Here is a 12,123-nt window from a genome sequence, read left to right as displayed (position 1 = left end):
CTGGTCATAGCAACATAGGAAAGAGAGGAGAATAAAAAGGGTAAGATAACCCTTTTTTACTGGACTCAATTAACAGCAACAAGGGCTAGGTTTGAATTTGAGGGGTGTCACGGCAAATATGCTGACATAATACCTTCCCCAGAAACCAGTCCTGAGCTTACTGGTGCTCAGAGAGAGAAATTTTCCTGCTCAGAAACAGGAATAGGTAAAATAAACTGTTCTCATAAAAGGGAGAAAAGAGAAGTCTGAGAAGCTAGATGCTCAGAGTAACAGTAATCAATTCCTGAGGTATATTTGTAACAATAGTCTTTTCATCTAGCAAGACCACCAGGTTGTTTTCACCTACTTTCATTCACAGTTTGAGATTAACAAGTCTTGCTCTATAGTGAAGCCATACTGCTGCTTAGCTGACCTGATATATGCAGTTTTGTTAGCTACTCTTTACTCTTTTATTCCAGCCATGTTCCCCTGCTAGCCACTTGTACTTCTTCTTCTAGCCAGAACTCCAGGTGTTCCACAGTCTGAGGCACTCTGACCCATGGTTCCCTTTTGTCCCTCCCTGACAGGTTTTGTTGTTTCAGCCTTTGGAATTGTAAACACAGTGCTGAGAACCAGATACAGGCTCTCTCAGCTCACAGAAGAGGCTTAAGCAGCTTCTGGAACTCATGTTACAAAAGGCTTTAACTCAAGTCTCATTTTTTTATCTTCTTTTTTTTTTTTCTTTTTTTTAATATATATATTTTAATGTGTAATCTTTGTTTTTTGATGCTAAATGCTCTTCCTGGACTGGTGCTCTTGGACATAATTAGTTGGCCTGGACTGCCCTATATTTTCTCCACATGTTGAAGTAACTTCCTTTGTCCTTCAAATATGTAATTGCAGTGTCTCTGGCTTACCCAACAGTCTTTTCTGTTTATCTCCTTGTGATTCCATTGCATGTCAAGGCATTGTTTTCTCTTGGGAATTCCTGGGCATGTTTCCTCACCTTTAGGTTTCAGCTACCAGGTTGATGAGGTGAGATGCCTGACATAATGTATTTTGACTTTTTAAAAGCTCGTGACCAAGTCTGTCACAAGGCACTTCTACAAAGGCTAAGCAGTCACATATGGTGACAGGGCAAGTATCATCATAGATCAAAAACCGACAAGGAAACAAAAAGGCAGAAGGCTAAGTGGTCAGTTTTCATCACAGTAAAAGGCTGGCAGCTGCGTTCCTTAAAGTTACCTATCAGGTCATATGCTAAATATATTTATTAATGATCTGGGGAGAGAGGTGAAGGATTAGATGGTAACACTTACAAATGATGTAATTACTTCAGTAATTTAAGCCTGTAGCACACTGTTAGAAACTTCTGAGCTATCTAAACAAGTTACTCAGATGGGTAAAGAAGGTTCTGTCCTGATAAATGAGAAAGGAATATGTGGAGCAAACCAAGCTAAAATCTTATCCTCTATCTGAAGGGAAAAAACTGAACATTGCTGTTGGCAGTTCCATAGCAGAAGCCATTTGAGATGCTGTTATAGTAGAAAAAGTGAACAAGGTGCTAGAAGGCGTAAGAAATGGGACATTAAAAATGAATTACTGAACTCAGTCTTCATTGTGGGGATACAGAGGATAGGATAAAGCATAATATTATGGGTAAGTTTTCCTAGCTAACAAAGTCTGATCCATGATGACGATTTCCTTTTTTCTTTTGTCTTTGTCCTGCTCATACATCATCTAGTATCAGAGATGCTCTGATCTTTATCAGGAATAATATATATCAGAAAGGCTAAGGCTTCCAGAGGGTTTCAGATCCTACTAAGGACAGCTCAGTATCAACTAAACTACAATTGGTAAAAATTTATTTCATATCCATTCTCCTTCCTTTGGTAGTTAGTTAAAATTCCTACCAAAATGACATAAATTAACAATCTCAACTTCATATTTAGACTGTGAAATCATCAACATTTTAAATATGGATTTCAGAATTCAGATGTTGCTGAAATACTTCCTCAAGTTGTGGCTCTTGTGAGACATATAAATTATTCTTGCATAGAGGAGAAGTCACCTGAGACTAACCTAAATGAAGTTAACATAGATTTAAAAAATTATTCTTGCAGAAGAACAGGGAGTGGTGGGAATAGACGAACAGATGGAAAAGGAAGAAGAGGAGAGTGAAGAAAAGGCTAATTAGGTAATTGAGGCTAAGAGGCTATTAGAGCTGACCCAGTGGTCTACTGGTGGTACAGTTTAGGGACTTGAGTTTGGGATTGAGGTTGGTCCCTTGTTCCCAGACCAACACGTGCTCCAAACATTACAAGGACTCAGTTTTATAGCCTGTATAATCCTGAAAATGTGTTTTCCAGTCAACATAATCTGGAGTGATTGTATGTCAGATTATAGTTGAGACAGGAAAGAATAATGGAGCAAAATGTTGAATGTGGACATGAAGACACTGAAATACTATATTAACAGGTAAACTGTTTAGTGAAATGATTTGGAATTCCTTTGAACTGGCTGTGAGAGAAAAATCTGATTGAAATAAAAATACTTTGAAAAGATGCTGAATAGGAATAAACTGTTTCTTACTAAGCAGCCTTTACTAAAATTTGTCCAATACACAGTTCTCTCAAGCATGTGGGTTTTTTCATGGGTAGTGGATAAGGGAAAGGCCCAAAAGTTCATTTATTCTAAATAATTCCACTACCCTGCTTCTGGCCAATTTGAAGTTGGTATGTTTGTAGTGTCCCTGTCTTGTTTCCTTCTTGCAGTTTCCTAGCCTATTTTTCTTTCTGTTCTAGTCAGGGAACTGCTTTCTTCTGGTTTTTATACAGTTATTTTCTCCCTGACGCCAATACATTCAAACTGTCTTCTGAAGCTGTCAGTAGACTTGTTCTTTTATGGCCAGAATCTGGTAAAGGTCAAAGTGAGGACAAGCATTGTTGTGTGGTTTTCAGATTTATATGCTGAGCTGGAGCATTTCTTGTCCTCACCTTTTTCTAACACATTATTCATTCTGATTTAATTATTTAAAGTGTCTCCACTATTTAAACAATATTTGTGGCTACTCTTTCTTGTATTTTTTTTCAAAAAATAATTGTTTTTCTTTTCTACAAGTTCTAAACTTTGAAACAGGATTGGTGAGGCATTCTGAGATGCTGTTTCTTTGCTGGAACACCTGTGGTCAGTAGGCAAATCATATTTTGACAGCAGAAAAAATCAGCACCATTCATTATCCCTGCAGTTTAAAATAGAGTTTTTGTAGAATAATTGCGGTATTGGAACTGATGCTTTAGAGGAAAGTCACTGTGGTTTAAGATTTAGCAACTGGACAGAATGAACAAACGATGGAAGAGGGAGTATAGCTTTGGTTATAATGCTTGCCAGGAGGGAGAAAAGAAGGTAAAACAGCTGCTTGTCCACTGGAGAGCCCACTTGTACCTGCTGCTGGCAAAAGACTTTGCATTTCCCTCTCAGCTGACAGCTCCCTTATGACATATTAAAGTGTTTTGTCAAAAGAGGGCTCTGTGCCAGATCTGGACCCCTGTGACCATGTTTTATATTTAGGGGAGATTGATGAGTGATGGACAGCAGTGACAGAAACCTCCTCCCACAAAACTTTATTTAGGTTTGGAGAAACTGAAACAACACTTCTCTTTATTTGGGGGCTACAGTGTTGTCCTGTCTTATATGAAGCTGCTTATAAGTCAAATCAGTCATTAAAAAAAAAATATTTCTTGCCAGCTCATAATTTAGCAGCTCTCCCTTTCATCCTGTAGTGCTTATTCTGGCGAATCAAAGGATGATGTCTTCATTTCTGTCAGCAGAACCCTGGACCAGATATCCAGCATTGCTTTATATCTTGTAATGATGATCTGCTAGTAGGGAGCCTTCCATTCTGCTTCATGGTGCTTCGCCCTTGCCTCAGCATTTCTTGTCACTTCCAAGAGTAATGTTTTCTGCTGGTTCCCTCTGGTTTTGGGTAGAATGGTTTCATTATGGTTTTGTTATTGCTATTATCACAGGACCTAGAAGACCAGCCTGTGGGCAACAACAACATTTCTGAGCAGCATTTTGCAAACACAGGACAAAGAACATTTCCTACTGCTATTTTCTATTTATTGTTTCTCCTCACTACTGAATTTTCCTTGTCAGAACACTGCACCATGTCGAAGATAGTGTTGCTAAAAACCTTTCTTAGCAAGTTCCTTCTGAATATATTCAAGCACAAAAGAAATGGGGGGAATTATTCTCATAACATTTCTTCATGTGAATCTGTTTCTAGGACTTGGTTTTCAAGTTCTGAAACAACAGTAATGTAAATTCAGAACATTCTTAGTATCAGCTGATGGGAATCATCTGTTGGATGTGCAGGACTCGTAAAAAAGGTATGCCAGGTTAGATTAGCACTGATGTGGGTACCCAGTGCTGATGAAGTTTTATCATGTTAATTACAAACATTATCAATGCAGAAATACTAATATATATATATATAAAAGTGCCTTCTAATTTTTAAGTGATTTTTAGAGAAAAAAAGAAGTAAAACCTCAGTATATTCCCCTTGCAGTTGTAAAGATTGTAGAGTTTACAAGCAATCTTTGTACAATTCACTATTATTTGAATTCTGTTGATATCTTTATTCGGGTTACTTAATTATTGCAATTAACATTAACTCTTAGAAGCTGTGTGGTTAGTGTGTAGATTTCCTGATTGTTACAAAAGCCATTGAATACGTATTTTGTTTTTTGTACTTAAGAAGCAGAAACTAGTTATTGGTAGAGGTGGAAAGCCTTGAGGTGCATGATAGCCTGCTAAAAATGATTAAAATATTTGCAGAACATTCTAATACGTATTAAGAAGAAAAAAAGCAGGACTGACTTTGCAGTGTCTGAAACTGAGTTAGCTGTGCCAAAACCCATTCAGTTATCTGTAAACAGTATTTAACACCATCTGACATATTCACTGTCACTCCATGCTCTGTGAATCAAATATAAAATTATGTGTGAGAAAAAAACCCTACAAACTTATTTTGTCACAAGTAAGATAGGAATTTTGAAAATGGTCAGCTCCACTAGTCAGGAAGAATAAGCAAGAAGAAAAATAATGGCTTAGACTAACAGAGAAACAAGTCAGGAAGGCCTCCAATTTGAAAAGGCTGCCTCCCAGATTAACTTCATTTTATTTTCTTCAGAGTTTGCTGGATTTCTTGCAGTTAATAGATAGGGACACCCAGCTTTAAGAATAACATTTAAACACTCCAAGGGACTAGCTAGAAATGAGAATTTTGGGTAGTGTCAATAAATACCTAAAGTTTGTGCTTCAAATGTCTTCAAAATTTAAGCTTAATTTCCTTTGAGATTGTGACTCAGGCTTACCCCTGTGAGTGATATATGCAAGCTTGGAAATGTGTGAAGTTGCATCCCTCCATCTGCAAATTGATGGCAATTGAAAATGATCACCACAGTGTGTCACCACCACTAACACTACATTGTAATCAGATTCACTTGAGCATTTCTCTGCAAGTCAGATCACTTAATTTTTCTTTTGGCCATTGATCTTTCACAGCACCTGCAGCTTTTTGTTTTTCCTCCAAAGATCATCATTTTAGTTTGAAGTCTACTGACTGCGATGTGTCTAACCCAATCCTGTAGAGGCAAGGAACTGAATAATTGCTTCATGAGTGCCATATTAAAAGCTGTCCAAGGACTATTTAAGCTGCTCATTTAAGTCATTGGGAATTTGGCTGGGCTAGAGCTTCCTGCTTTGGTCATGCAACAGGGGGGAAAAGTACTCCAAAGATTGTTATTATCTAGTTATTAGTGTTGTGGTACCATAAAAGGATTTGATTAGCACCCTTATGAGTTTAAAATGTAAGGAACAGATGCCACACAGCAGCACCTCTGCCACCTCCCAGTGTTAGCTCCCCAAAGTCTTGATTAACTCCTAGTTTTCAAAGGGAAATAAGGTAGCAGAAAAAAAAAAAAAAAAATCAGAACAGATATTAAAGTTTGCCTCTAAGATAAAAATTGTAGCTAAGTTAGAGTTGAAATTAAAATTGTGTTTGAAATAGAAGTATAGTTAGGACAACATTTTCAAAGCTCAGTTATGTGCAATACCCCTCGCTGCCTGTTGTAGCAGAGGGTAAATCCTGGGGCCTCTGAAGTTATTCAGGTTTTTCAACTTGAAACTTATATCAGTTTTTCAAGACTGAATGAGGACTCCAATTTATTTTTTTGCTTTTGTAGTCTAACTTGATCTTACTGCATGGTACCAAAACAGCTAAAATGCCTTGACTCCAGATCGCAGTGTAGCAAATGTATAGGAACAGACAAGCACATGTACATTCACACCTGGAGTAATAAATCTGCTGGCTTGAGAGTGCTACCTTGTCAGACAGCAGAAAACACACTAACCTGCTGGCTCAAGCCTTTCACCAGCACTGGACTATGAGAGTCAAAATAGAGATAAAATCTTTGATTTTCTGCTTTCTTTTTCCCTTGACAGACTAGGCAGTCTGAATTTGTTTCAAAATGATGCAAAATATCACACTTCTTTTCTGTAAATACACATCTAACATCAGACTGGAAATTATTTCCTTGCTTGTAATGCTCTTGGGCTGGTCTTAGAATTGGGGTGGTTCTCCTTTAAATAACCATTCAGAAGCACTGACACCCAGGCAGTTGTGTATCAATTAGCAGGGTGCATTTCTTGGTGTGAGCTGCCTGGAAATGCAAAATGACAAATCTGAGCATTAAGCTTTCTACCATCAGTTGGCTTTCCTACGTCTGACTCCAAATCAGCGTCATCGTGACTTACAGTGTAAGATGTTGGTGCATTTCTGCAGATCCATGATAAGATACTTATCTCTAGTAAGAAATGCAGTTAGACTGCATTCTGAATCTGTCCCTGCCAGGCCCTAGATGCATTAGTATTCCACTGGCAGCTGCCTGTAGGTAGGAATATTGTTTTTGTCCATAACCAGAGGGAACAATCAGACTAAGCCGTTCCCCGGCTATAAACCAGCCAAAGTAATTGGGTTTAATTTTAATTTTTGTAATAGCTTTAAATTAATAGGAGCAGCTGCTGCCACAGTGTGTGGGTGTCCTTTTCCAGAAGGCATAGAACAAAAAAGGGAGAGAGTAAACAATGGTGCATCTAGGACACAAAGGTTAATTCAAGAACTGAGCAATGTCTTTTTGTTATCAAAAACTCAGTTGGTGATATCTAGCACTATGTCTCTTTTCTTTCTTTTTTCTTCCTTTTTTTTTTTTTTTTTCTTTAATTCCCTGATAAGATCTCAATCTGATTAGGCTCCTGTGTGTAAAGATGTGTTGTTGGTATCTAAACATTGACTCTCTTCTCTATATGACTCACAAACAGATTAGCAGTGACAAAGTGCTAGGAGAGATAAAAATAGATTAACACTGACAGGAGTACTATTATAATTATTTTTGGAAGATATGGTTTGAATTAAGAATTTGGGCACTTTCTGCCCTGGGAGGCTGAATTTAAACCTAGGAACTGAGGACGGTTTCTGCTGTTGTGTCAGACACCAGATAGTGAAATGTCAATACCAGATGTCCTAGACATCAAGATTAGCCATAATAGCCAAATGCAGCCATAAAGTGATGTGTCAAAGTGGATAATAAAACAGATGCTTAGCTTCTATAATGAAGGAGAAAGGGAATGAAATATCAAAAGTGCCTTTAATACATTAACAAAGTTGTCTTCAACTTGCTTAAAAGTAGAAAGTTATTGAACCAAGGAGAACTATATGTCATTTAAACATTAACTATCAGCAGATGAATTTCAATTAGCATTAGCCTTTCTAAAATCCTGAATTTCCTCCTATTGGTCTCATTTTACATGAAATTTTTATTGCATAAAGTGAGGCTTGTCCTTTATTATTTCTCCCATGTTAATCTGGAAACAAATAAAGTTCAACAACTCAGCAACATACTGTTTAAACTTGCATTAGGGTTTGAGTACTGGGAGCTAGAATACATTTACCCACTGCTATATCATCTGCTTGATTTGAGACCAAATGAAGGATGTCCTATAGCACTCCAGAGTAAGGGCGAGTGATAGAAATATGTTAAAATACTGGAGAAACCTATTAGGTTAGGGAGCTGGATGCCAATGGCTGGTGGCATTTTCCCCCTACTGATACTTGTAAAAAAATAAATAAATAAAATAAATATAATTGTTTTTCTGTCCTTCACGTTTGTGGCTTAGAAATCATTTTCAGATCCTAGGAATTAGCAAGTGCTTTATTTAATAAAAAATACTAAAGTAAATTCTGGAATCTCTGAATGTTCAAGAACCAGGGCAATAAAAGGGGCAAATAAATTCTTATTTCAAGTCTAATTAACTGCATCATTGGCTCTTTATTGTACTTTTTCAAGAACATCTCAATTCCTTTCTGTTTCTCTTTGTAGCTTCTGAGTCTTGCTGATCAGAGTCCTTAACTGCTGCTAATTGGCAAACACGTACTTCTGCATAATGAGGGGGTTTTGTCCTTTATTTCATATTAGCAATGAAAGGCCAAAACTGATGCTCTGCAGTAGACCAGCTTCTCGGAACTATTACAAAAGGCACATTACTACTGCTATGTCTGTAAATCTTATTATGCTTTCCCTCACCATGATTCTAGTTTAGCTGAGATCTGCTCCAATCATTAGATGAGACCTGTTTATAATTTTCTGTAATTGAATCAGTTAGAGTCTGCAAGACCATAGTGTTTTGTTGCCAAACATGACTGGTAAGTTAGTTACATCAAATTACAAGGGCATGGCACAACTAGAGAATCTCCTGCCTAAATAAAGCCAGCAAATCCATCTACAAAATTAAGAAACAGTACAAACAGTAATACTGAACATCTCTAGTCCATAGAACATGTGTTTGACTCGCACCTGAAATGTTACTGATTTCTGTTGAGAAATAGCAGAATAATTGAAGTTGGATGGAAGATGTCAGGCAGGAATTTTTTATTCCTTGGACAGAGATGAGCTTGATAGCAATGACATAAATGTCTCTATTATAATTATTTACCATCATGTATATTCATTTTTATCTTGACAGCACTAAGCCAGAACTCTGGAGGAGGGCAGCAATCCAATTTGGAACATGACCAAATACCCTTTTCTCCTTTTCTTTCTAGTTTAGGACCAGGTCATTTTCCATACCTTTTTTTTTTTTTTTTTTTTTTGGTATTGGTTTTTCTCGTGGTGTGTTTCTTTTTCCCCTAGAGAATGTAAATTTTTCTCCACTCCTTGGCTAGCTGTTGATAGATCCCCTGATTATTAGGATAATAAAAATGTAAACATGTCCTGAATTTCTGTAACAGATCAGTCGATGTTGCTGTGTCCTGCCATTCCTTCATTAATTATGCCTTGTCTCGGAGGTGGTGATTAGACCCGTATGAGAAGAGGTAGCCACACTGCAGACTGAATCCCGTGCGGTGGATGAGACCACACCAGAGAAGTAGTGGATGGCTTAACTGCCTGTGTAGCCTTTTCATTTCCTGGGAGCCGGTTTCTCTGGCTGTGTGATGCTCTTCCCTGCCACAGCAACCCTGCCAGCTTGGGGAGACCTGCACTCCCTCTGGATATGGGTGCCTGGCAGAGGAGCTGTATTGTGGCTGGGCCCTGGTGCTGGAGCTTGTCTGCAGGAGTGCTCCGGAATGCAGGCTCTGGGACCTGCTCCTCAGCTGCTGAACTGTTCATGCTATCATATTTAATTTGTTTTAGAAGAACTGTGAATCTCACATAGCTTTTTTGTTCAGTTTTCTTACGTCATCAATGTATATCTATATCAATGTATATATATGTTGGTTTTGTTTTTCAGGCAACGAATACCCTCGAAAAATGTGTATTACTATCGCTGCCCAGACCACAGGAAGAACTATGTCATGTCATTTGCTTTTTGCTTTGACCGTGAGGATGACACTTATCAATTTGCTTACTGCTACCCCTACACCTATACTCGCCTTCAGCACTATCTTGACAACCTCCAAAGGAGGAACATGGACTACTTTCGCAGGGAACTGCTGGGACTCAGCGTGGTAAGTAATAGGCATGCTTGCCAACTAGCCTAGCAGGCTTCATTATGAATGTCTACTCTTAAATGCTTATAAAGTATATAATTCATCATGCCTGCTAAAGTACACACACACACGTATTTGTTTTACTGCTATCAATGACACATGAGGTACCCTACCTGCATGGTGAAATATAGACAAATGCTAATGTAATTTCACATAAAGTATTTCCTTCTTGATACTCAAGACAATACTAAATTCCCATATAGGATCAGTTCACCTCTAGAGACATTAAAGGATGAAACTGAAACGGCTTTATTGGAGAAATGTGGTTTTTGGAGTACTCTGTCTATTTATATTTCTTGAAGAGCTTTTCTGTTCAGAAGGAATTGTGTCTTTTGAACTAGAATGTAGCTTTTCTGATAAAGTAATGCAAATTATACACAAGCTACCTATTTTATTTAGGCTTAAAATGCCTGCTTTGGTGAAATTCAATTAAAGAGGGTTTAGCGGTCTCAGTATAGATCCTAGTAGCCACATGAATGTGAAATGTGATAACTTTGGTGCAGGAAGGAGGGCTAATGGTAAGGCTGATCTGCTCACTTTGCTATAACCTCTCTCTGAAATTTTGCTGACCCTGAGGATTAGGAAAACATGACTCAGCCACTCCCATATCAACTCAGATATCATCAGATTAAAAATAATAGCTAAAATCTTGGGTTGTCTTTTTTTTTCCTTTTCTGTTTTCAGACTTTAGAGTGCACTTGTCCCACATTCTTAATCTTTTCTCTGAGATTTGATTTGGTCTAAACTTGTAGTGTGTGTGTATCTGGAGAAGAACACTGTGATTCCTGTCTATGAAGGCTGCTGATCCCAGTTGGGGCTTTAAAAAGAATCCCAGCATATATTGTGAAAATCAGATGAAATTGTATGTATAGCTTGCACTGAAATAAATTAAAGGCTTCCAGCATTAGAGCAGGCTGTTGAGATCCCTGTGGTGGCATAAAACTTGGAGGAAAAAACTAACTTATGGTGAAGAGTAAAAACAGATTTTAACAAAGAAAGATTTTTTTTTAACCCTTTTGTTGATTAAGTACATTTCTTGTTCTAAAGATATGACTATTACATATCCTGGAACTGATATTAATTATTAATCATTCCAATTAGAAGGACAAACAATTATAAGGGAAAGAGGTACAAAAAAAACAGTGGAGTCAAATTTTCAGAGGGTGGGAGGAAGAAGCACTATCATTTTAATGTGTGTAGGATTTTAATTATTAATCTTGGAAGACAGAGCTGTCATTAATTCTATAATGAAACTGAATTTGTTTTCTTTCACTCTGAAAATAGTGTATAAACAGTCACATTTGCATATTCATCAAAACCCTGATCTGACTGATTAAAACACTGAGATAGAAGAATTTGTCTTTTATCTACATTTTGACAGAGAGCTATACTCTTAAATGTTGTTAACATCATGTTACCAGTAGTTGCTAAGTATTATTTTTCATATTTCATCAAACTAAACAAACAGATGCCATTCAAAATGTGGCAGGAAATGTGCTGTGTAGAAATCCTGATTTTATATCTATATGTATACACAGGGTATGTTTTGCAGAAATTGATATGGTAACATTTTGCAGCTTACTATCTGTATAAAATGTACTGATCTGTATAAAAACCTCCTGAATCAGGCTCATTCTGTAATCTTTGTTACTAGCATTACAATCTCAGAACATTTCTGGCTTTTCTCCACACACAACTGTCCTAGAACAGCTTGGTAATTTAATGTCTTTGCTGAGCTTGAATAGACAATTTCCATAAGTTCTCTGCAAGTTAAATATTTTAACATAGAGCTTTGTTGCTGTCATGCATCTTTAAATGGTGAAAAACAGGATCCTTCCATCTTCACTGCACAGTGCTTCATCAAAGCAGAAGCTGCTTGTACTTCAGAGGATTGCGTGCCATATAGGATAGATTTAGAGCTAAGAAAGCAAGCTCCAGCCCTACTCTGGCCCCTTATGTAAGATAAGAGGAATCAGGTTGGCATAAAGAGGCCCTTAAAAGCTCTATTCTTGGCAAAGGGACGATAGCCCTGGTGC

At 37.5% G+C, this 12,123-nt stretch overlaps 1 protein-coding gene across 2 annotated transcripts in view; it reads left to right on the top strand.

The window, feature by feature from the left end:
• Positions 1 to 12,123, top strand: part of LOC127386921 (BEN domain-containing protein 5) — a 911,971-nt gene that overhangs the window by 345,395 nt on the left and 554,453 nt on the right. For both annotated transcript variants that reach the window (XM_051624630.1, XM_051624629.1), the window contains exon 5: positions 9,829 to 10,045. In XM_051624630.1, coding sequence (XP_051480590.1) covers positions 9,829 to 10,045 — 217 coding nt within the window. The remainder of the gene's footprint in view (positions 1 to 9,828; positions 10,046 to 12,123) is intronic.

The sequence above is a fragment of the Apus apus genome, chromosome 7 (assembly GCF_020740795.1).
Source record: "Apus apus isolate bApuApu2 chromosome 7, bApuApu2.pri.cur, whole genome shotgun sequence".
Lineage (NCBI taxonomy): Eukaryota > Metazoa > Chordata > Aves > Apodiformes > Apodidae > Apus > Apus apus.
Note: the sequence above shows the minus strand (reverse complement) of the source record. Positions and strands in the feature narration are given on the sequence as shown.